This window comes from Anomaloglossus baeobatrachus, chromosome 11, assembly GCF_048569485.1.
Source record: "Anomaloglossus baeobatrachus isolate aAnoBae1 chromosome 11, aAnoBae1.hap1, whole genome shotgun sequence".
Classification (NCBI taxonomy): Eukaryota; Metazoa; Chordata; class Amphibia; order Anura; family Aromobatidae; genus Anomaloglossus; species Anomaloglossus baeobatrachus.
The window spans coordinates 127,145,840-127,172,633 of NC_134363.1; the positions used below are offsets into that span (position 1 = coordinate 127,145,840).

Here is a 26,794-nt window from a genome sequence, read left to right on the forward strand (position 1 = left end):
CCTGGTGTTGCAGTTCAGCTTGCCCCACTGTCATAGCCACTTGTTTATACCCCACCTGGGTCAATGGAAGTCCATTAGCGGCAATCAAAGTTATACTATTGTCTGGAGGCGCCAGCTCGTCTGTGGCCCAATACCGCTGATACAACGTGTACGGTATGGTAGTTACCTGTGATCCAGTGTCCAAGAGAGCCATCACCGGTATGCCGTCCACAGCCACGGGGATGATAGGGCGGGCCCCGATATATCGGTCTCGCCAGTCCGGGGGGCCACGATGTTCTACTCCTGAGGATTGGCCCGGGGCCCCAGGGGTTGCTCGTTTAACGGGCACTGTCGGTAGTAATGGCCCGGCTTACGGCACTTGTAGCAGATTGGAGGTCTGCTCCGCGGGTTGTTAGCACTTCCCCGCTGCATCCAGGGAACATCTTCGGGACTGTCAGCAAGCTGTATCTGCGCTGGAGGCTGAGATCTGGTCAGAGGTTGCAGTGCAGCAAGGATTTTGGCAAGGTCTCCGTCCATGCGTCGGACCTGGGCTGCCAGCTCTTCTACTGTACTGCTCGGGGCTGCAGGTATTAAAGAGGTTGGTTTGGCTGAGGCCGCCACAACGGGAGCTGTCTCGACGGGCCACGAGACGGGTTCCAGAACTTCAGCAGCTGGGGGCTGTAGTGCCTTGATAGCCCGCTCCTTTAACACAGCAAAGTCCACATCAGGGTGTTCCAGGGCCCACAGCCGGAGTTGTTTACGATCCTCAGGGGACCTCATCCCCTGCGCAAATTGCTCCACTAACATCTTGTTGCTATCCGCCTCATTAATAGAGTTCACCCGCTTCAGCGTGCGGAGGGCGGTCTGCAGACGTAGAGCATAGTCCCGAATGCTATCCCCAGCTCGTTGCCGGCACTGGTAAAACTGCATCCTCAGCTCAGCTTCAGTCCGGGTCTCGAAGGCAGTCTGTAGCTTCTCAAAGATGGTGGCTACAGAGAGCCGGTCCCCCTCGGCCCAGGTCTCCGCTTCCTGCTCCGCCGCACCGGTTAACTGGCCTAGCACTATCGCTGCACGTTGCTTATCAGTCAGGGGGTACAGCTCTAGCAACGGGTTAAGCTTTTTCCGGAAGGCCTGTAGAGCATCCGGTTTCCCGTCATACTGCGGTAGCCAGGCAGCTCCGGGCGCATAGGGCAAGGAAAACGGCATGACCTGAGCCAGCGTGGGGGCCGCGGCACCTCCCGCCGGTACGGCCGGGACCTGGGCAGGCCCATTCCCCTCCGCGGGTGCCGCTGCGGCTGCGACCACCGCTCCTCCAGCGGCTCCGTCGGGCGCAGACATCTTGTTCCCGTCCCCCTTAGCTCTTTCCGGCCCCTCCTCTCTCGGGGCGGAGTTTTGGCCTTCGCGCTTCTACTGCTCGAGAAGACGCTCGAGCGGGAACTTTTCGCGCCAAAGATGGCGGCTTCTGAAATTTTTCTGCCGGATACCTCCGGCGGTAACAAGGCGCACCTCTACCAGACGGCAGAGCGGTAAGATCCTGTTCGTGACGCCAAGTTGTCGCGGGCGGGGAGGAGGTTGTCAGCACACTACGCTCACCCCCTTCTGCTCGGGTCCGGCGGCTGCTGCTCTGTGGTGGCTCGAGCGATGGGCCGGATCCCGGGGGTTTCTCGAGCGGCACTTCTCGCCCGTGAGTGAAAGGGGGGTTGTTGGGTGTGGGGATGATTATTGTCCGTGACGCCACCCACGGTTGTGGTGATTTCACCACCGCTGCTCTATACGGGGCTCCCGGGGATGGTGATGCGGAGCAGCCAGGTGTTGTGTTGCCCCTCCGTGGGTAGGGGTTGGTGATCCCGGGGCCCGGTGATGACTTGGGAGGTGCAGGGCCTGGTGGGCGCAGGGACGCGGGGGCAGCGCTGTGCCTTGCGGCACTGTGGTACTCACTCAGCCTGAGACGTGACAGAGTTTTTACGGTAAACCAAACGGCTGGATAGACGGTCCCACGGACGGCTGCACTTGCTCTCCCAGTAGGTGACGGTGATGTCCCTTTTCCTTGCACCTTGGTGTACTTGTGGTTGCGATGGGTCCCCACCGGTAACCCGCTCCCCGGCTTCAAGCTGGACCGGGGGAGCTCTACTCTTTGCCCGCAGGCGCTGGCCCTGGGGAAACTGGTGCCTTGGCGGTGGCGGTGTCTCCCCTGTAGTGGTTGAGCTGTTGCCTTCAATCGGGACTTTGTTGTTGGGGGATCTGCGTCCCCGTCACTGACGGGTTCGGCAAATTTGGCGACTCCTAGCCTTGCCGGGGTCCGAGAGGCCCCTGCCCTGGTGCTGACTGTCCTTCGGAACACTGCTCCAGACCGCCGGGCACACAGCCAACGGGGTCCTTCCAGGAACTTCCAAACGGTCCCCCTCCAGACAGTCACCGCCGTTGCTGACCTTGCTGATCTGGCCCTACACAAAGCTGGACCCTCCAGGCTTTCCTTCCTTCTTGTCACCTCACTTGCTTTCCTCCTTTTCCACTTTTCTACTTTCACTACTTTCACTTAGCTCCTCGCTCCTGCTCCTCCCTGAGCTGACTCCTCTCTAGCCCTTAGCTAGACTTCAACTTCACTCATGCCCTGCCTGGGCTAATCTGCCTGGTTTCTCCCGCCTCCAGAGCTGTGTCCTCCTTGGTGGGCGGAGCCAACCGCCTGGCCCACCCCCTGGTGTGAATCATCAGCCTCTGGAGGAAGGCAACAAGGATTTCTGGTTAGCTGTGGTGTTCCTACCTGGGATGTAGGGTGTGATGGTGTGTGACCTGTGTCCCCTGGCTTGCCCAGGGCGACACACAAACACTATAAAAAAAATGATAGCAAATTTCAATATTAAAATCATAAGCTTATTTTATTAAAATGATAACTGTGTGCTAATATTTATGCATAAAATTACATTTATTTATTGATTTTCATACATTTAATTGTCGGACTATGTGGGTGTAAAGGGACATATCATGCCATTAATATTTTGTCAAAAACGCATGCATTTAATTGGTCCAAAAAGCATGTTTTCTGCATCAAAAAAGCATGTTAAACGCTAGAATTTTGAAGTAGATTGCGTTTTGCAACTTCTCATTATCTTCAATGTTAGCAAAACGCTGCCAAAATGGCAAAAACAATTGACATGCTGCTTCTTTTAAACGCTGAATTTTTGCCAAATTTTCTGCAACTAATACGCTGCGTTTTTAACAGCATAGTGCGCACAAGAAATCCCTATTTCCCATAGACTTTGCTTGAAAATCAAAACGCATGCCTTTTGGCATTAAAACACTGCAGTTCAAAACGCTGCGGAAACGCAGGTAAAAACGCAAAGTGCGCACATAGCCTTATACTTTTCCTCTGATTGTTCCACTCCTGGTTTTGGCTACAAATACTGAGGTAAAAAACTCACCAAATACTCAGTGTTTGCACATGGTCTTATTGGGACCCAGTTTTCCTAAATATTTAGGCCATGTGCATACGTTGAGTATTTGGTGAGTTTTTGACCTCAGTATTTGTAGCTAAAACCAGGTATGGGGAAAAAATACAGAAGTGGTGCCCGTGTTACTATTATACTTTTCCTCTGATTGTTCCACTCCTGGTTTTGGCTACAAATATTGAGGTAAAAAAATAACCAAATATTCAATGTGTGCATGTGGCCTTAAATAGCATGGACAACATCAATTCTAAAAAAATGAAAGCTTCCTGACGTACATTAACTCTCAGCCTTAGCTTTACGAGCCCACGTCTTATATTAATTTTAATAACTGTCAATGCATAAGATGAATACCCGGTCTTATGAATGATGGCCCCGGTTCTACAGAGAAAGAGAAGAAAAAAAAAAAAACACATAAAATGTGGAAGTCTTCACCAATAATCTGGCTCTTTTCAGACCCATCCTTGGGATTTTTATTTCAGCTTCATTAAGCAGATTCTGTCGGAGCAATATTTCATAGCACATTGTGAACGACATCCTCATTTGTTGAGCGCTATATTCCGAGATGTTTTCACGAGCTAATAAGCAGCCTCATTGCTTTACAATTTACTCCAGACCGGGCTAAATGATTGGGGTCAAGTGAATCCATTTTACCTGGAATTGCGGCTTTGAATTTGTAAAAAAAAAAATTAAAAAAGCTTTTCACGCTGTCAGATGCTGTCAACAATTGTCAACGGGAAGATATCGGAGGTCCAAATAAATGCTTGGTTGCTAGGGCGCAGATGTTCAAACAACACGCCACCTGCTCGCCCCTCATTTATTGCTCTATCTCGGATATTAAAACATGGAAGGAACATAACACCCTCTTCAGCTATCAGCTCATACCGGTTTTCGCAGATTAGGACCTCTCTCGAATTGACACATTGAGTCACATAACGATCTGCACAGCTTTCCATGAGCATACTACAATGTTCAGTGCATTAAGAGCGGCAACCTCCCCAAGGACCATGCACATCGCTCGGATTAGATTAGGAGTCATTTTAGGAGTCATTTAATAGACCTTGGCCGAAGACCAATGAGAATGAACAGGCCATGGTAATGAGGTGCTGGCGTCGGATAACATCATAGAAACTTACTGCGAGCAAATCACCGATCAGGGTTTATAAGTGGCTTAGTCTATTTGGCTGTGAGCGCAGACGGTGAAGTGGGACTCTCTGCCAAAGCTCGGAGAATGGCTTGTGTGGTCTCTGCTATAAGCCTCTTGAGACCATAAGAAAAAAGTTTCCTTGGCCAACGGCATTTACAATACTTTTTTTGATATCTCCAATGCATTGAGTATGGGAGGAATGCAGTACAGCTGTTTTTGATGAATTACTGAACCTTATAGTTTAGGGATTTACTATTTAATCAGCAATTTTTACAGAGTAGGTATGGAAATACGAGAAAATATCTGGAGAAACTGATCTCCTATATATTTTTAGCTGCCAAAGTTTGGAGACTATAGATCGTTACTTAGCGTGGAGCTCTCATGCATGATGGTAATATAATGAACTCCAAAGCATCCAGCAACGAATCCTAATTTACTGGGATATGGACTTCTTGGATGGCTCACATGGGGTTAATTGAGGTATTGGTTGCCTCCTAGGTCTAATTCCATTTTTACATACCCCTATGAGATTTAAGACAGAAAAATTCTTAAGTGAAAATATACCGTACACTAAAATATAATAAAAAGGATAAGGGTATATATGTATGTGCAATCCATAAGCTAGTGTATGAATGGAAAGGAACAATTGGGGCCAAAAAGGATTAATCGATATGTAACTAATTAGGGAAGAGAAAAGGTAAAACCGACAAATAGTCCAGTAAGTGTGTAAAAATATTGTATTTTATTATTGCATAACACAAAATAAATTTGGCGGCGTTGGTGAGGAAACATGTAAAAACAGACTGCGTATCCAGACCCAGATAATACATAAGAAATAACGATCAATGCATAAAGTCATATAATATAGCCTACAAGTGCACTGTATAGATAGATGTATGTGGTGCCACCATATAAACAGTGGTAATATACAGTAACAGCTGATCATGAAGGAATACGCACATGTAAGATGCCACTGAATATGGAGTTAGCGGGTAAAGAAACTCCAAGGCATAGATATACACAATGAGTTGCAACAATGTACAATAAATATTGCAAAGTGCAAGTGCATGTCATAAAATACAATCACTGTGGTATAGAATAATATGAAGTGTAAGTGCAGTGTGAACCATGTGACATCACGTCAGATAGCATGTAAAGTAATGTAAATCCAGTATGGTGTAGTAAGGGATTGTATGGGTAATAGCACAAGTATAGAATAGATGAGGTTATCTGCTATTCAATGTAGTAATGTAAAGGCAAATATGCTTACAAGTATACTGTATGTGTCATACTGGGACTGCCGAGTGTCCAACACACGGCGTGACAGATGAGCGAGGACCTAAGACTGTCTGTCCAACCATGAGATACACAAATATCAACTGGGATTGTAAAGCAGAGAAGAAGCCTGATGGTAGGGAGCGGGGTATGGGACACCTCCTGACACCAACCTGTGTCTACTCCCTAAGCTCCCCTAGCATCCCTATACAAGTCTTTCCCCTCGTCGCCATCACGTGCCTAGTCCTATACTGTCCCTCCACTCACCTTGTACAGAGACAAGGCCGGTGAGTACTCTAGACGTCACCACTACAGTAATGACACACAGGGCTAGGAGGACAGACATTTTTATTTCTTTATATTTTATTTTATTTATTTTTTTTAATTATATTTTTTAGTGATTTTACTAGTCCCCTTGCCTGCAATATCCGCTCTCTTCTCCTGATCAGAGCAATGCTTCAGCATCCCTCTGAACAGCAGATATTCTGAGTTCCTGAAAGACCCGGCGCTCAGCCAGCATTCACAGGAAGTGAGTCATGACAGTGACAGGGGTCATCGGCAGTGGGGAATGACACAATCCCCGACTGAGTGCATAAGATCATGCTGTCAGAGTCTGACAGCGCAATCTAACTGACAACAAGCTTACAACAAGATAACAGGAAGAGGGAGAGTTAAAAGTTACTGATTCTGAAAGGTCTTCTTAAGCCCAATTTAAAGATAACATTAGTATTGTACATCAGATATGTTGAGACATATCATTGGGATCAGGGTCAGCCAGGGTTCCCCTAACCTGAGGGCCAGCTTAGGCTCCCCTGTTCCTAGTGATCTAGTCAAACTGAGTGACAAAACTGCAGTGCTAACCACTGAACCACTGTGCTACCCTTTTCAAAGAGATGGATCCTCATGAAGATACAGGCAATGGTATAAACTTCACAAAAATCTGGGTATCTTGAACAGCTTAGAAGATCTGAGAAACCTAAGATCTCTTCAAAAACTAGCCTATGATCAATGACTTTAAAACACCTCCATGATCTTTGCCCATGTGACCTGTTACGCTCCAGTCTGGGATCAGGGCTCTGCTTTCCTCATCCCAATCTGTTAAACTCTTTTATGATCTACATTGGGTTTTAGAGATGGCTCAGCATGATTCCATGTGACCATCTTCCTTGGTTTATGTAAGGCTCACCAAGACACACACTTGTGTTTTGGAATTAAGACTTTAGTATTCCTGAGTCCTTTCTGCTGGTAGCCTGGAGGACGTACGCTACCTCTTTCCAGGCTCCTGTCTGCCGCAGTCTCCAGGACGTCTGCTACCTATCTGCGGTCTTCACGGAATCTACTGTATGTCTGCGGTCTTCCAGGACCTCTGCTACCTGTCTGCAGTTTCCAGGATGTCTCCTCTCTGCCTGCGACTTCCTGTACCTCTACTACTGTCTGGATTTGCCAGGATGTCTCCTTTCCGCTTTCGGTTTCCAGCATCTCTGCTACCTGTTCCAGGTCTCCTGTCCTTCTGTAATCTCCAGGACGTCTCCTGTCTGCCTGCAGCTTCCAGTACCTCTGCTATCTGTCTGCAATCTCCAGAACGTCTCCTATCTGCCTGGAGCTTCCAATTCCTTTGCAATCTGTTTTCAGAGAGCCTCACCTGCATGCTGCACTGACGCCCATGGACCGTCTACCCAACCAGACCTTGGGCCTGGAGAATCTACCCTCACTGGGTGAGTCTACCATGATCTAGATCAATTAAATCTGAGACCATAACTTATTATTCACTCATAATCTAATTCAGTGATCTCCAACCTGTGGCCATTCAGTTACTACAAAACAAAAGTCTCGATATTAGACAGCTTGAGTCACAAGGAGTGGAGAACTGACCTTGACATCTTAAGGAACGTAACAAATGGTTTGAGGATTTCTTGTGTCTTGCTGAGTTACCTATCACCTTGATTTAATGACGAATCAGCCCCTGGTGCAAGTACAACTCAAATATTATGTTACAAAAATTCTAAACACCAAACTAACTTCTACAGTAGAAAGATCAATAAGATGTCTTTAAATATTCAAGTTCCCCTCTCAATGGTATCGTACCCGAATTCCTCTGAAGACGTTCTTAAGGAAACCTGTATTAATTGCATTTCTTAAGAGCCAGCCAAAAACGACGTTTGGTGGAATTGTACTCTACAAAGAGCTTCAAACAATTAGTTGACTGTTTCTTATTAATGAGCAAGTAACTTGCCACTGCTACAATGCTACTTTGGGCTTTTGAAGTTCTGGCAAGAAGTCTGTCTTTGCTATTTAGTTCCTTTGTTCATAGCTCAAACACTTTGAATAATCGTCCTTGCTCTTTTTTATATTACAGTAGCCTTTACATTAGTTCTCATAATTGCTGAAAATTACAGTTTAAAGGGAGTTCATTGAACCTGACACTCCTGTTCCTAGGTTGTGTGGGACTACTGTACGGAATTCCTTCCCCGTGAAACAAATAAATAAAATTAAGGCATGCCTTTAATGTTTGCTTTGTCTTCTTCTTGGTGTGAACCCAATCTACCGTTGAGGGGATTTTACAAGCAATGGGTCTGGTATTGCTAAATCTCACATAAAGGAAATTAACACAACTATATTTGTGGATGATTCTTCTATAATACATATTCCCTTTTACAACAGAAGCTATAGTGCTAAAGAAGATGGACTCCAACAGCATCTGACAGACCCCATTGACTTCCAATACAGTCTACCAATGTGCAGGGAAAAATTAAAAGGAGATACAGCCTGAAACCAATTCTCTATCCCTCTACATTCTCGGAATTGCTAATGTGTCGCCCACCTGCAGCGGTCGCCCCAGGGACACCACTCCACCTTCGGGGACGCCACAGGGTCTTCACTTTCGGTATATCTGGCTATCGTATGTCAGGTTTATTTATATAGGAGTCGTGACGCCACTCACGGTTTGCGGTCAGGATTATGGGTAACCGCCACTGCAGGTTTAACAAGCGTCTAGGGCTGGTGGAGTCTGCAGTTGGGTGGTGTGGCCTCCCGTGAGTGAGGCTGGCCCCAGGGGCTCGGGTGTGTAGAACAACAGGTCTCAGAATAACTCAGTCTCAGTCCAAGATGTCTTTCAACTTGTTTACTCACTTTTTAGGTGTTTTTGTGAGGTACCCGGGTGATGCTGAGATTAACCAGGTGGAACCAGATATCCTTTAGGCTGGTCTAAGAGTAACTGTTAACTCGCCTTCCTAGCACTTCTTGTTTCGGATAACCCCTGACTTGAAGTACCATGGGATTCATCCAGGGAAGTCGCTACAGCCTTTTCTCCGCTTTTTTTGGCCCGTTTGCCGGCAGCATGGACCAAGAAAGATGGCTCCAGGCTCGATCATCCTTATGAGCCCTCTCGTTGCTGCTGTGGCTTGGACTCTAGTTGGTTGGTGTGGGACTTGTGGTTCCCCTCACCGGCAGGTTTAGAAGATCAATAAATGGACGTCTACTCTAGGGAACTGTTCCCCGTGCGTGCCTAGTCACCAGGAGTCTCCGTACTCGACCAGCTGACTTCCTCAGCGTCTTTCTGACCGACTTGCTGAAAACAGTTCTCCCCCACCAACGGCTAGTACACGTGCAGGGTCTGACTAGCGTGTCAGCGCGCGTCTCTCCTCCAGCAACCTTCTTTTTGCGCCTACTGCTCTCAGACTAGCTAGCTCTTCCTACTTTCCTTACAACCGCTGCCACCTTAGCTTCCAGCCCCTCCCCTACATCCCTAGATGAGATATGGAGGCAAGCCCCCTTTTGGGTCTGCCCAAGGGTCCCCTCTAAAGTGTGGGAGACCTGGTTGCTATGTATCTGTGCGTACACTCCCTATTAAGGCCTTTGGAATTACCTGAAAGCACTGTCCCAGTATGGGTGCAGTACTCAGTGGTGCCTGACCAGGTCAGGGGCGCCACACTAAAATAGGGCATAACTGTCATGATTCTATTGTGCAGAACATTCTGTATCGTTCTGCTATGCTCTCCTGTAGAGGCGGTATATGTTGACTATGGTGCAGAGTGTTTTGCAGGATGAATGCTCTACTGGTTGTTTCATAGCACTGGGTATCACGCTGATCCTTGGAGGTGCTCTCGCAGATGTTTCTCTTCCCGGTGATTGCTCTGCTTCTTTAGGGAGGGTGTTAGGTCAGGACGCCGCCAGTCGTCTTTCCTGTTTACAGTTGTGCTGTTGGCTGCCGTGGTGCTCCGTGTTCAGATCTTGGTCTCTCTACTCTGAATTGCTGTTTACCCATCTCTCTCTGTCCTCCCATGTTTCTGTTGTTAGATCCTGGCTTCTAACCTCGGACTTCCTCCTGACCATGTCCTCGCCTGCTCCCTGTATTTTGTATGTACTCTCCTGGAACCCTGACCTTTGGCTTATATCCTGACCTCGTCTCTGTCTGCCCCCGTGTACTGTCGTGCCCTCCTGGTTTATGATCTTGGCCTGTCTTACTACCTCTCTATTTACTGCGTACAAGTAGAGTCTAGTGCCGTGCCACCTTGTGACAGTCACCACTTGAACGTTATCGTTGTGAGACCCCAACCAAGAAAATAATGGCATATACTACCAATAAGCCATTATACTTTTAAATATATATCACTTCTAAGGTTGATTAAAAGTAAGGAATCCACGATTATAAACTAAATGTAATTACCATGAATCTTTTCACTACATTAATCAATTCAAAGTGATCTTTCTATGCATAGAAAATGATTCGAAACAGCAAATATCAAGCCTCCATTAAAGAAAAAAAACAAGGAAAAAAAAATATGAAAAAAATTACTTTAAGCATGAAAAGTCAGATTGAAATAATCCAAAACATAAAACCTAAAAAAAATAATAATAATAATAATAATAATAATAATAATAATATACAGGAAAGAGCAGGATGCATAAATTGACTTTTCTTCTATCAATACGTGAATGTTATCAATGGATTTGCAGCCGTCCTAGCCACTTGTGGATCATGACGAACTGGGAGCATGTGGTTCATAGTGAAACATTTTATGCATGTTTTCAGGACAAAGCTTTGTATTTTTTGCAAATGTTTTAACACCCCAAGAAGGTGAGCCCATTGACAGCGTAGTACTTTAGTCTCATTTGCCCGGGTAGGAGGCTGGTGGCTTGATTTGGGCAGCGTCCTTGTTCTTCCAGTCTTCATACTCAATCCTATATATATGGCATAAAGAAGTGGCTTGTCTTAATCTTCTACCTGTGGCCGCACTCAATTCCTCCGCAGCGTTTCTTGATGATTTCTCTTTATCTTGGCATCTGTACAAGAAGCTCTTAGTGTTTATCAGTTTCAATTTCATGTTCTGGTTTAATGATTTTTTTTTCTCCATGTGATGAGACGGCAGAAAGTGGAATGAAAACAAGCGGCAGGTAAACAGGTACCAGGCAGAGAACGAGCCTCCGTTATATCAGCGCAAACAATCCTGGCATGTGCTGTAATATACAGAGGCCGTGAGGATATAGAAGGTGGAGATATTTCACATTTTACGCATTGTGAAATTACACATTGCCCAACATCTGACATTCTGCTATAAGCAAATGCATGAATAATTCCAAGTGAGTCAACCACTGCACCTTTATGGTTTATTTTAAGGGTCCGTGTAGGGAAGGGTCCAGAATATTAGCAGTGGTCCTTGGGAGGCACTAAAAATGAAATAAACACTTTTATGAAAGTGTTCACTATATCTAGCTACAGCTTTGGCTTTACTTCTTCCATTAACTTTTTAAAGCATTGTGATACTACCCATAAAATTATACTCTAATACTTTGGGAAAACAATGAAATACACAGGATTTTTCTGTGATGCTGGACACTACTTACAGGAAGTAGGGACGGAGGGGTAGTCAGGAAAGCCAGAGTCTGGTAACGGGAGGACGTGTATGAGCACAAGGTGAAAAGAGGGGCGCAGTCAAGTCAATATCCGAGGGTCAAAAATCCAGGAGAACATGTAACAGATTAAGGGGAAAAACAGAAACGTGGTCAGGTAATAGTCTGAGGTCAAAAAAGCAGGAGGTCACGACATGAACAGGCAGAGAGAAGTCAAATAACAGTCCAGAGTCAGAGAGCAAAGATCAGAATACTATCAGAGACATAAGCCAACAGCACAACTGCAAAACTAGAAAATACAACTGGCAATGTCCAGGGCGAGCATGTTAAGCCTGCTTTACACGTTGCAATTTCGCATACGATATCGTATGCGATTTGCAACGCCCCCATCGTATGTGTGGCACATTCAATTTGTTGAACGTGCCACACAAATGATTAACCCCCGTCACACGTACTTACCCGTCCATACGACCTCGCTGTGGGCGGCGAACATCCACTTCCTGGAGTGGGAGGGACGTTTGGCGTCACATCGACGTCACGCGGCAGCCGGCCAATAGATGCGGAAGGGCGGAGCTGAGCGGGACGTAAACATCCCACCCACCTCCTTCCTTCCGCATTACCGGCCGGGAGCCGCAGGACGCAGGTAATATCTGTTCATCGTTCCCGGGGTGTCACACACTGCGATGTGTGCTTACCCCGGGTACGATGAACAATCTGACGTTCAATCCATGAGGAATGAACGACGTGCGTGCGATGAACGTTTTACCGTTCATTCGCAATCACACGTACCTGTCACACACTACAATGTACCTTACGATGCCGGATGTGCGTCACTCACGACGTGACCCCGCCGACACATCATAAGATACATTGCAGTGTGTAAAGCCAGCTTTAAGTAAAGAAACCTGAGCAATTACCAGGAAGGGGGGACACCTGAGTAATCAGCACCAACATGGACTCCTGAGCTGTCAAACAAACTGCTAATTTAGTAACACGGGAAACTGCTGCAGAGCATCTCCAAAGGCAAGATGCTCTGCACAGAGGAATCGTGACATCTTCTTTACCTAGAAAAAGACAAATGTATTTATGCAAATCACCTTCCTGTAATATAGCTAATTATCATGTAATTATGACCACAGATATGCGCTGTTCAAATGAGCTATATCCAGTACTTACCTGCGTTCATAGCCAACACACCATATCTGTCCCGCACATCCTTGCTTCCAAACTTTCACCATACGACTGTAGGCCTCAACCACTGGCTGTTTGTGAGCGACTATGGACAGTTCTCGTTCTGGACAAACATTTGGCCTGAAAAAAAAAGATAAATTATAAAGCTTAAATCTCACTTCATTTTTTATTTGCATCATTTTTGTTCTTCTAATCTAAATATTTATGTATTATAAAAAATATTTATATTTATGTATTATTATTTTAAATGTTTTTCTTTGTTGTATTTTACATTTTGTAAAAATTCATACAAAAAGTATCTCGTTTTCACACTAGAGGACTAATATTTCTTGCATTCTTCAACTACATTTTCAGTTTTTCTGTATAGACTGAGTCATAGTCCGCAGAGTCATCTCATTCTAAATACAGTAATTATCTGTACTTCTGAAAGCCTATATAAGGCAGGATAACAACACTATACACTACAGACACTGGTAAAGTTCTGTAATTAACTTCCTTGCCACTCTATAATTCCTGGGAGAGAGGTACTGTATATACTACTTCTCTTTCCAGATACTTCTTTAGTATATTATCACTTTTAAGTCCATTGATTGCAATGCAATACAGCTAACATAAAGCAGAAACACCAGGCTGGACTGTCTAAATAAAAAAAAAAAATACATCTTTTCTGTATTTGTCTCCAATTTGGCCAAAGAAAAGAAAAATTTTAAAAATTAATAGGGATGATATTTTCGGCAAGTAGTGCAGCTTTCAAAATCCTAACAGTGTGTAATAAACACACAGATAGGGTATGGACTTGTTTGCTCCAGTGGTTATCATATTATTGAAAGTGTGACATATTTACAGTGGGTACGGAAAGTATTCAGACCCCTTTAAATTTTTCACTCTTTGTTTCATTGCAGCCATTTGGTAAATTTAAACAGTTCATTTTTTTCTCATTAATGTACACCCCATCCCCCTTCTTGACAGGGAAAAACGTAGAAAATGTAGAAATGTTTTCAAATTTATTAAACAAGAAAATCTGAAATATCAGATGGTCATAAGAATTCAGACCTTTTGCTCAGTATTGAGTAGCAGCACACTCCTTTTGAGCTAGTACAGCCATGAGTCTTCTTGGGAATGATGCAACAAGTTTTTCACACCTTGATTTGGGGATCCTCGGCGATTCTTCCTTGCAGATCCTCTCCAGTTCCATCAGGTTGGATGGTGAACGTTGGTGGACAGCCATTTTCAGGTCTCTCCAGAGATGCTCAATTGAGTTTAGGTCAGGGCTCTGGCTGGGTCAAGAATGGTCACAGAGTTGTTCTGAAGCCACTCCTTTGTTATTTTAGCTGCATGCTTAGGGTCATTGTCTTGATGGAAAGTGAATCATTGGCCAAGTCTGAGGTCCAGAGCACTCTGGAAGAGGTTTTCTTCCAGGATATCTCTGTACTTGGCCACATTAATCTTTCCTTCAATAGCAACCAGTTGTCCTGTTCCTGCTGCTGAAAAAAACCCCATAGCACGATGCTGCCACCACAGTGCCTGGTTTTCTCCACACATACCACTTAGAATTATCACCAAAAAGTTTTATCTTCGTATCATCAGACCAAAGGATCTTATTTCTTATAGTCTGGGAGTCCTTCAAGTGTTTTTTTGCAAACTCTATGTGGCCTTTCATATGTGGCCTTTCATATATTCACATGAATTGAGGAGAGGCTTCCGTTGAGCCACTCTGCTATAAAGGCCCATCTGGTGGAGGGCTGCAGTGATAGTTGACTTTGTGGAACTTTCTCCCATCTCCCTACTGCATCTCTGGAGCTCAGTCACAGTGATCTTGGGGTTCTTCTTCACCTCTCTCACCAAGGCTCTTCTACCACGATTGCTCAGTTTAGCTGGACGGCCAGGACTAGGAAAAGTTCTGGTGGTCCCAAACGTCTTCCATTTAAGGATTATGGAGGTCTTTGTGCTCTTAGGAACCTTAAATACTGCAGAAATTATTTTGTAACCTTGACCAGATCTGTGCCTTGCCACAATTCTGTCTCTGAGCTCCTTGGGCCTTTGACCTCATGATTCTCATTTGGTGTGACATGCTCTGTGAGCAGTGAGGTCTTAAGGTGGCTTTACACACTGCAACATCGCAAACGACATCGCTGTAACGTCACCGGTTTTGTGACGTAATAGCGACCTCCCCAGCGACATTGCAGTGTGTGAAAGACAGCAGCGACCTGGCCCCTGCTGTGAGGTCGCTGATTGCTACAAATCGTTCAGGACCATTCTTTGGTCCTTTGTTTCCCGCTGTGCAGCATGATCGCTAGAAAGTCTCAGTGTGTAAAAGGACTTTACAGCGACTTCGTTAGCGACTTCCCTTTCAAAACGCTGCTTTACAACGTCCCCAATGGCTAGCTAGGTCGCTCTGCAGGTCCGGATCGCTGTTGCGTCGTTGGCCAGGTTTGCCTGTTTGACAGCTCACCAGAGACTTTGTAGCGATCCCGGCCAGGTTGGGATCGCTGGTGGGATCGCTAGAAAGTCTCAGTGTGTAAAGGGGCCTTTATATAGACAAGTGTGTGCAATTCCAAATCAAGTCTAATCAGTTTAATTAAACACAGCTGGACTCCAATGAAGGAGGAGAACATCTCAAGGAGGATCACAAGAAAATGGACAGCATTTGACTTAAATAAGAGTGTCTGAGCAAAGGGTCTGAATACTTATGACCATGTGGTATTTCAGTTTTTCTTGTTTAATACATTTGCAAAAATTTCTACATTCTTCTACGTTTTTTTCGGTCAAGATGGGGTGCAGAGTATACATTAATGAGAAAAAAATTAACTTTTTAGGAATTTACCAAATGGCTGCAATGAAACAAAGAGTGAAAAATTTAACCGGGTCCGAATACTTTCCATACCCACTGTATATTTGTGGTCACATGCCGGCCTGAGTCTCAGCCACATCTCTCAATTGAACATTTTAAGATGTAGCCGAGACTCATGTCAGCATGTGGTTGCAAGATTGCAAATTATATAACACTGCTGAAACTGCCAAGTATTGCCAAATCTTAACAGACTGTGCAGTACTGTTAAATAGAGTTTTGCACAAAACTCTCTGACTGTCATGGCGGCCTCAGGCTCTGTTCACATTGCAGAGTCTGACACTCCGTCCGATGATTTATCTGGTGTTTCTAATCAACTGAGGCAGACCCAGGCGTTGACCTGCTGTGTGCTCCGTCATTAGTCAGGCTAGCAAGAGTTAACTTGTGCTAGGCTAGTCATTAGGCTTCTTTGATCACATGTTGCATGGAAGCCAATTCTGCTTCCTCTCATTTTTAGGCTGGAAGAAATCTTACACCTATGCCAGTGCCAGATATTGTTTGTGCTGTGTTGGTCTGTGAGTTGTGGTGTCCCAGACTTGCTGGAGAAAGAGTTGCTTTGTGCTTGGTGTTGATGTGGAATTACCCGTCATCTTGTTGTTTCCACCATGCTCTTGTTTTCCTCCTAATATGTTATTGTCTTATACTTCGATGTTTCCTTGCTGTGTGATAGAGTTTTGCTCTCCCTTATTTGTCTATTTCTGTGGGTTAAATCACACTCCTGTCCTAGCCCTCCCTGGGGGAGGAGGAGGTATAAGATCATGACTGGTCAGTGGCAGGGCCAGGAAGGAGACTCCGACATCCCCACCATTAGGGGTATCTCTAAGAATAGGGATAGCACTGCCCCCCTAGTCTGAGGGTCAGCTTGGGGTCCCCTGTATCCCGCTATCCAGATAGTCCCTCATGATAGTTGCACACCATTAACATTCAACAAGGATGCAGTGTTTGCTGAAGATTTCACAAAGAGTGGACAACCCCCTTAAAACTGCATTTAAAAAACCAGAATAAACATTTCCTTTTTATTCTACAGATTTACATCTAAAAATTACATATTAAATACATTCCCTTTTAAGGCATAGCATCCTAATGGGAAATCGTCAGGGAGAAGAAATGACAACAGCGTCAGATAAATTATACCACTAGGCCAAATATAATTGGGTGCAGACAGTTTTATCATTTTGTAACCTTGTTTCCTGTAACAATCACTCCGTGGTACAAAATTCAGATATAGAAATTACAGAGGAAGGACATATAACAAGAAAGATTTATTTAATCCAGGGTGGCAACCAGGAAACAGGAGCGCATTCTGACATCAGTATTTAAAAGGGATTTTCCAGTTGGCGTGAATAAAGATTCATCACTGTACACTGAAAACTTCTGCAACTTTGTTATACACTTTGTTTCAATATATTATACATTTTCAAGATCTCTATTTGCTAGCGGTAACTAAAAATCTTAAATTTAGAGAGTAAAACAAATATTTGACTTACATTATTGAAGATTTTAAAATGTCCTGATACATTGTAACAACCATGCTCTGAAAGGTGAGTCCATACATTGCACTTTTGTAGCAATTTTCTGCAAATTTGTTTTTTCAAATGGATAAACTATTTATGTGACTCAAGGTACCTGAAAGTTTTTTTTTTCAATTATGTTAGCTGTTAAAATGCAATTGGCTGTCCACCCCTAAACATTGTTATTGTATAATCACTGGTGCAGCTGCTTCATAATAAATTAGAATATCATCAAAAAGTTACGGTAATTTATTTCAGTAATTCAATACAGAAAGGGAAACGCATATATTATATAGAGTCATTACACACAGAGGGATCTATTCCTATACTGTAACTTATATAGTCATTACACACAGAGGGATCTATTCCTATATATTATATAGAGTCATTACACACAGAGGGATCTATTTCTGTATATTATATAGAGTCATTACACACAGAGGGATCTATTTCTATATATTATATAGAGTCATTACACACAGAGGGATCTATTCCTATAAATTATATAGAGTCATTACACACAGAGGAATCTATTCCTATATATTACATAGAGTCATTACACACAGAGGGATCTATTTCTATATATTATATAGAGTCATTACACACAGAGGGATCTATTTCTATATATTATATAGAGTCATTACACACAGAGGGATCTATTCCTATACTGTATATTATATAGAGTCATTACACACAGAGGGATCTATTTCTATATATTATATAGAGTCATTACACACAGAGGGATCTATTCCTATATATTATATAGAGTCATTACACACAGAGGGATCTATTTCTATATATTATATAGAGTCATTACACACAGAGGGATCTATTTTTATATATTATATAGAGTCATTACACACAGAGAGATCTATTTATATATATTATATAGAGTCATTACACACAGAGGGATCTATTCCTATACTGTATATTACCGTATTTTTCGGACCATAAGACGCACTTTTTTCCCCCCAAATGTTGGGGGAAAGTGGGGGGTGCGTCTTATGGTCTGACTATAAGGTTGCGGGTGCGGGGAATGAGGGTGCTGCGGTGGAGCGGGTCATCGGCGGCACGAGCAGGCTGTAGCAGCCTGCCGTGACCACGTGGGCCCACTCATTACATATGCACGCCCATCCTCCCGCCCATCATCTCTCCGCGAAACCGGCGCTGACAGGTGGGCGGGGTGATGGGCGGGAAGGGGGGGGTGTGCATAATTAGCAGCCGGCCATGATCACCCCTGGCAACTACAGCCTGGAGTGATCATGTGCGGCTGTATTCACTGCCCCCCGTGCATCATTATCAGCGCGGGGTGCAGTGAATCAGTGTACTCACCCGTCACCGTGTGTGGAGCCGCCCCACTGCAGCATCGCGTCTTCCTGTCTGTGCCGGCGGTCAGCTGATCTGGACACTAGCGGTGCGCACCGCGATGACGTCATCGCTGTGGGCGCCGCTAGTATCCACCAGAATCGATCAGCTTACCGCCGGCACAGACAGGAAGACGCGATGCTGCAGACAACTGTGACGGCTCCACACAGCGGCGCTGCAGCTGAGACAGAGATCGGTGCTTCAGGGAGTGAGGAAGGGTAAGTATAAACGTTTATTTTTTTTTCCTGTGCCACAGTTTACACGCCATTTACCAGGATGGGGGAATATCATGAGCAGGATGGATGGGGGCATTTCATGAGCAGGATGGATGGGGGCATTTCATGAGCAGGATGGATGGGGGCATATCACGAGCAGGATGGATGGGGGCATTTCATGAGCAGGATGGATGGGGGTATATCATGAGCAGGATGGATGGGGGCATTTCATGAGCAGGATGGATGGGGGCATATCATGAGCAGGATGGATGGGGGCATATCATGAGCAGGATGGATGGGGGCATATCATGAGCAGGATGGATGGGGGCATTTCATGAGCAGGATGGATGGGGGCATTTCATGAGCAGGATGGATGGGGGCATTTCATGAGCAGGATGGATGGGGGTATATCATGAGCAGGATGGATGGGGGCATTTCATGAGCAGGATGGATGGGGGCATATCATGAGCAGGATGGATGGGGGCATATCATGAGCAGGATGGATGGGGGCATATCATGAGCAGGATGGATGGGGGCATATCATGAGCAGGATGGATGGGGGCATATCATGAGCAGGATGGATGGGGCATATCATGAGCAGGATGGATGGGGGCATATCATGAGCAGGATGGATGGGGGCATATCATGAGCAGGATGGATGGGGGAGTATATCATGAGCAGGATGGATGGGGGGTATATCATGAGCAGGATGGATGGGGGTATTACATGAGCAGGATGGATGGGGGAATTTCATGAGCAGGATGGATGGGGGCATATCATGAGCAGGATGGATGGGGGCATTTCATGAGCAGGATGGATGGGGGCATTTCATGAGCAGGATGGATGGGGGAATTTCATGAGCAGGATGGATGGGGGCATATCATGAGCAGGATGGATGGGGGCATTTCATGAGCAGGATGGATGGGGGGGTATATCATGAGCAGGATGGATGGGGGTATTACATGAGCAGGATGAATGGGGGAATTTCATGAGCAGGATGGATGGGGGCATATCATGAGCAGGATGGATGGGGGCATATCATGAGCAGGATGGATGGGGGCATATCATGAGCAGGATGGATGGGGGCATATCATGAGCAGGATGGATGGGGGCATATCATGAGCAGGATGGATGGGGGCATTTCATGAGCAGGATGGATGGGGGGGGTATATCATGAGCAGGATGGATGGGGGGGTATATCATGAGCAGGATGGATGGGGGCATTTCATGAGCAGGATGGATGGGGGCATTTCATGAGCAGGATGGATGGGGGTATATCATGAGCAGGATGGATGGGGGCATTTCATGAGCAGGATGGATGGGGGCATTTCATGAGCAGGATGGATGGGGGTATATCATGAGCAGGATGGATGGGGGCATATCATGAGCAGGATGGATGGGGGCATTTCATGAGCAGGATGGATGGGGGCATATCATGAGCAGGATGGATGGGGGTATATCATGAGCAGGATGGATGGGGGCATTTCATGAGCAGGATGGATGGGGGCATATCATGAGCAGGATGGATGGGGGTATATCATGAGCAGGATGGATGGGGGCATATCATGAGCAGGATGGATGGGGGCATTTCATGAGCATGATGGATGGGGGCATATCTTGAGCAGGATGGATGGGGGTATATCATGAGCAGAATGGATGGGGGTATATCATGAGCAGGATGGATGGAAGGTATATTATTAGCAGGATGGATGGGGGGTATATTATTAGCAGGATGGGGGGTATATGAGCAGGATCATATACAAGGCAGGATGATCCTTATCAGAATGGGGTACCTTAGTAGAGAATTTGGGGACATTACCCCCATAACAGTGTCAGCAGCAGATCCTCGCCCCATAACAGTGTGTCATGACCATATTTTTTGGTAAAAATTTTATTTTCCTATTTTCCTCCTCTAAAACCAGGGTGCGTCTTATGGTCAGGTGCGTCTTATAGTCCGAAAAATACAGTATATAGAGTCATTACACACAGAGGGATCTATTTCTGTATATTATATAGAGTCATTACACACAGAGGGATCTATTTCTATATATTATATAGAGTCATTACACACAGAGGGATCTATTCCTATATATTATATAGAGTCATTACACACAGAGGGATCTATTTCTATATATTATATAGAGTCATTACACACAGAGGGATCTATTTCTATATATTATATAGAGTCATTACACACAGAGGGATCTATTTCTATATATTATATAGAGTCATTACACACAGAGGGATCTATTCCTATACTGTATATTATATAGTCATTACACACAGAGGGATCTATTTCTATATATTATATAGAGTCATTACACACAGAAGGATCTATTTCTATATATTATATAGAGTCATTACACATAGAGGGATCTATTTCAAGTGTTTATTTCTGTTAATGTTGATGATTATGGCTTACAGCCAATGAAAACCCAAAAGTAATTATCTCAGAAAATTAGAATATTATATAAAACTAACTGAAAAAGTGATTTCACTCTCAGAAATATTGGCGCCTACTGAAAAGTCTGTATAGTAAATGCCTCAATACGTGGTCGGGGCTCCTTTTGCATGAATTACTGAATCAATGCGGCATGGCATGGAGGCGATCAGCCTGTGGCACTGCTGAGGTGTTATGGAAGCCCAGGTTGCTTTGATAGCAGCCTTCATCTCGTCTGCATTGTTGGGTCTGGTGTCTCTCATCTTCCTCTCGGCAATACCCCATAGATTCTCTATGGGGTTTAGGTCAGAGGAGTTTGCTGGCCAATCAAGCACAGTGATACTGTGGTTAGTAAACCAGGTATTGGTCCTTTTGGCAGTGTGGACAGGGGCCAAGTCTTGCTGGAAAATGAAATTTCCACCTTCAAAAAGCTTGTCAGCACAGGGAAACATTAAGTGCTCTAAAATTTCCTGGTAGACGGCTGCGCTGACGTTTGTCTTGATAAAACACAGTGGAGCTACACCAGCAGATGACATGGCTCCCCAAACCATCACTGATTGTGGAAACTGCACACTAGACCTCAGCAGCTTGGATTGTGGCCTCTCCACTCTTCCTCCAGATTCTGGGACCGCGATTTCCAAATGAAATGAAAAATTTACCTTAATCTGAAAACACCTTGGACCACTGAGCAGCAGTCCAGTTCTTTTTCTCCTTGGCCCAGGTAAGACGCTTCTGGCGTTGTCTATTGGTCATGAGTGGCTTGACACAAGGAATGCGACAGCTGTAGCCCATGTCCTGGATACGTCTGTGTGTGGTGGCTCTTGAAGCACTGACTCCAGCAGCGTCCACTCCTTGTGAATCTTTCCCTAAAAAGTTTGACTGGCCTTTTCTTAACAATCCTATGAAGGCTTCAGTTATCCCAGTTGCTTGTGCTCTTTTTTCTACCACACTTTTTCCTTCCACTCAACTTTCCATTAATATGCTTGGATACAGCACTCTGTGAGCAGCCAGCTTCTTTAGCAATTACCTTCTTAAGGCTTACCCTCCTTGTGGAGTGTGTCAATGACTGCTTTCTGGATATCTGTCAAGTCAGCAGTCTTCCCCATGATTGTGTAGCCTTCTGAACCAGACTAAAGGACCATTTTAAATGCTTGGGAAGCCTTTGCAGGTGTTTTGTTATAATTATTCTAATTTTCTGAGATAATGACTTTTGGATTTTCTTTGGCTGTAAGCCATAATCATCAACATTAACAGAAATAAACACATGAAATAGATCCCTCTGTGTGTAATGGCTCTATATAATATATAGGAATAGATCCCTCTGTGTGTAATGACGCTATATAATATATAGAAATAGATCCCTCTGTTTTTAATGGCTCTATATATTATATAGAAATAGATCCCTTTGTGTGTAATGACTCTGTGTAATATATGCGTTTCCCTTTTAGCATTGAATTACTAAAATAAATTAACTTTTTATGATATTCTAATTTATTGAGATGCACCTGTATATAGATAGATACAGTGGCTTGAAAAAGTATTCATACCCTGTGAAGTTTTTCCCTTTCTTTCACGTTACACTCATAAACTTAAATGTATTTTCTTGGGATTTTATGTGATATCCCACACAAAGTATTAGCTATTTTTGATGTGTAAAGGAAATTATACATTTTTTTTAATTACTTAAAAAACATAAATCTAAAAATAGTGACGTGCATTTGTATTCAGTCCTCTGAGTCAATACTGTGTAGAATGTGGAAGAAGGTTCTCTGGTCAGATAAGACTAAAGTAGAACTTTTGGAGTTAAATGCAAAAGCGCTATGTGTAGAGGAAAACTAACGCTGCACATTACCCTGAAAACACCATCCCCGCAGTCAAACATGGTGGCAGCATCATGCTGTGGGGAGTCTTTTCTTAAGCATGGACAGGGAATCTGCTCATAGTTAATGGGAAGATGGATGTAGCTAAATGCAGGACAATCTTGACAGAAAACCTGTTAGAGGTTGCAAAAGACTTGAGACGGGGTTCACCTTCTATCAGGACAACAAAGGTAAACCAACTGCCAGAGACACAGTGGAATGATTTAGATCGGATATAATATTTATGTTTCTTTCAATTGTATGGACATTGATGCCTCTCTTTTTCGATATCTGGGTGATCCATGGCTGGAGATTCTTTTTGGTGTTTTTGGAATATTGAGTCTCGTTTAGTAAGAACACATCGCATTCTTATCAATTTCGTTGTAGTTTGTTATAATATATGAGCCTCAAAGGGGCTTGGACAAAGTAATCATTTCACTTTTATGAACCATGAATGCAATTTCTGACCGTAAAGGCTTGACTGCTTATCCTTCAAAAAAACAGAGGTGTCTGGTCCCTCTTGATGCTCAGTCGGCTTCGTATGCTTTCATTATGGTCTATGGGTGATACAGTTCTTGGATCCAAAATGAAAAATTCTTTAATATCCATGATTTTTCCCTCTGCACTTTCTATGGCTACATACCTGGATATGGAAATAAATACATTTAGCTTTCTCAATATCCTCTAGTCTACACAATACCTTCTGCTGAAGATTAAGGACAAGGTGTTCCAATGGCGGACATATAGCCGGTGCAGCCGATGCAACTGCACTGGGGTCCAGACGGGAGGGGGGCCCTCACAATTAAAGAGGGCCACGGTATTCTCATTTTTAGGACTGGTAGGATCCCAGATTTCAAATCAGTATATTATGAATGCAAATGTACTGCTCCGCACTCGGCTGCAGCTGAGCCGCTCGGATCCGGGCTCGATGGTGGGTGGCTCGAGCGCCTCTGGACCCGGGGTCACTTCGCTCTGAAAGGGTGCTGGCGCTACGTAGGGGGGTGGTAGTAGGTAGGTGTACGGCTGGAGCCGTGTTTGAGTTCGTGATGCCACCCACGGGATGTGGTGAAGGTGTAGACACCACCGCTGCGGTTACGGGGCACCCGGGGGAGATGGTGATGCAGCAAGATGTTAACCCCTCCGTGGGCAGGGATGATGGCCCCGGGACCCGTTGGGGAGAGTAGCTGGGCGGTGCACGGCCGGATGGCACTGTTGTACTCACTGTTATTGACACACACAAGTCTCTGCACCGTGTAGAGTATGTGTAGACTGCCTGCGCCTCAGCGACGGGAGTCCACTCCCTGGCGGTGTATATGTCGGAGGAGCCCGTTTGCCCGCAGATGCTGGCCCGTGGGATCTCTCTGCCTGTGCGGTGGCTTTCTATCCCCCTCGGTGGGTTGTTGTCTTCAGTCGGGACTTGGGTGGGAAAGGACCTATAGTCCAGACCTCAATCAGTGAATTAACTCAGTCCAGTGGATTATGGACCTCGTTTCAGGGTCTGAGTACCCCCCTGTGTGCTCCGGTTTCCAGTCGGTTCCCCGGGTCGGTACCGGCGGGACACTACCCTGTCCTGGTCCACCATGGTTCCACCGAGCCGTCTTCCCGGCTCCTGCACGCTAGGCCACCATATGCCTCTTAGCCAAGGTGTTCGGGCTACGACCCTCACACCTGTCAGACTGTCACAGGCCTGTACCACAGGCCTGACCTCCTCCACTGCTCAACACTCCAACTCATCTCACTGTGTGTTTCCTGCCTCAGGCCCTTTGAACTCCTCGGTGGGTGTGGCCAACTGCCCAGCTCCGCCCCCTGGTGTGTCCATCAAGCACTGAGGGAGGTGACTAGGGTTTATGGTCTGGCTGGTGTTACCTTATGTGGGACTGGTGTTGTGTGGGGCGCTATCTGTGACTACCTGGCTAGTCCAGGGCGTCACACAAACAATGAGAAAATCCCTTTATTTTTTTAGCACCATTTATTAGTATTTTGGAAATATAATTTCTCTACATTGCCAAACATTGCCATCAGGTGGCGCTACAGAGTACAGTGATTTGTAGAATAGTCTAGGGCACAGTTTTTTGCCTCTATATGCTTATGATACTTTGCTATTATTCTGCATTTATACACTTCATGGGTGTAGCATGTAATTCTGCTCATTTTTTAAGCTAAACTCAATGTCTCCCAGGGTGATTTCTTTGCAAAGGCTTAATTGATTGCTTTTCTTACTCTATGTGTATATCATAAAACTAAAGCAATTACATCAAGCAATGGAAATATTACTGCCTGCTCGCCGTTATTTATTTTCTATAGCAGGAATTTATTGCAAATAGTTGAGATAATTCTTTCATTCTTTGGAAAATTGCCACAGGATCATTAATGCCTCCTACACTGTATCTACCAGGATTAAGATCTCACCCAACACTGATGGGAAAATAAATTGTCCGCAACATCCTCCTTTACAACGAAGGGGTGAAATGCCACTGATAAGTAAAAGCTAGAAAATTCATAAATCAGCCAAGCTCCTACTAAAGAAGGAAGGCGCCAGCTCAAAGTACAACGGCTCAGGCCCGAGCTCTGCTGCTTTATTCTACTGCTATTATTCTTTTCTTTTTTTTTTAAACAATAACAAAATTATTATATTAATAGTCATTATTTTTATTTTTTATACAGCACCAACATAATCCACAGCACTTTACAGGGTAACACTTTTTTATTAAAAAGGGTCCCAAATAGAGAAGTTGATCATAGGTATTCTGCTACTAGGACACCCAGTGATTAGTTTTAATTTTGGGGAAACCCATCGGCAATTGTTTAATTTCTCTGTAGCGCACCCTCAGGTGAAATGAAGAATTACAGTGGTGTGAAAAAGTGTATGCCCCCTTCCTTACTTCTTATTCTTTTGCATGGTTGTCACACTTAGGCCTCTGCCACACTTCCGCAAAAAACACGTGCGTGTCTCACGTTCCGTTTTTGGGTCCGTGTTCCGTTTTTTTATGTCCGTTTCGCCGGTACGTGTGACATCCGTGTGATGGCGTATCCTCGCCATGTGTGCGTGTGAAATATCTGTGTATGTGTGAGATACGTACGTGTACTGTCCGTGTGTTGTCCGTTTGAAATGATCTGTGTGTGTGGCAAAATGTCATTGATACATACCCGCTGACAGCAGACACAGACAGAGTCGCGCGATGAGAATGAACTCGGATGAACTTCACCCGACTTTATTGTCATACCACGGCTCTGTCTGTGTGTGGCCTCCTGATTAGCGGTCGCCTGTGAAGGACTCACCGGTGACCGCTAATCCCCTGAGTGACTGAAGTCAGCGGCGTGTTTAGCGCTGCCGTCACTCAGGCTACCCGCGGCTAGCTGGAGTCCTCCACCCGAGACCGCAGCTCACCTGCGACTTCATCGCTGATCGCGCAGCTCACTTCAGTCACTTGGGCGACTTGCTGTCACAGTTGGAGGATCCAGCGGTGGCCGCGAGTAACCTGAGTGACGTCATCACTGATCGTGCGGCTCATCTCAGTTGCTGCGTGGAGCTCACAGAGAGCAGTCGTGGTCTGTGGCCGCTCCTGTCAGCTTCATGTAGCAGAGCTGAGAGCATCGTGGGACGTCGTGTGGATTACGCCGGACCTGGATGGGTATTTGGGGCTTAATAAATTGGTGAAAGAGGGTGTTTG

The 26,794-nt window shown here is 45.0% G+C and overlaps 1 protein-coding gene across 1 annotated transcript in view; it reads right to left on the reverse strand.

The window, feature by feature from the left end:
* MEGF6 (multiple EGF like domains 6) overlaps nt 1–26,794 on the reverse strand; it is a 635,985-nt gene that overhangs the window by 532,741 nt on the left and 76,450 nt on the right. The window contains exon 2 of the mRNA XM_075328936.1: nt 12,871–13,005. Within this exon, the coding sequence (XP_075185051.1) occupies nt 12,871–13,005 (135 nt within the window). The remainder of the gene's footprint in view (nt 1–12,870; nt 13,006–26,794) is intronic.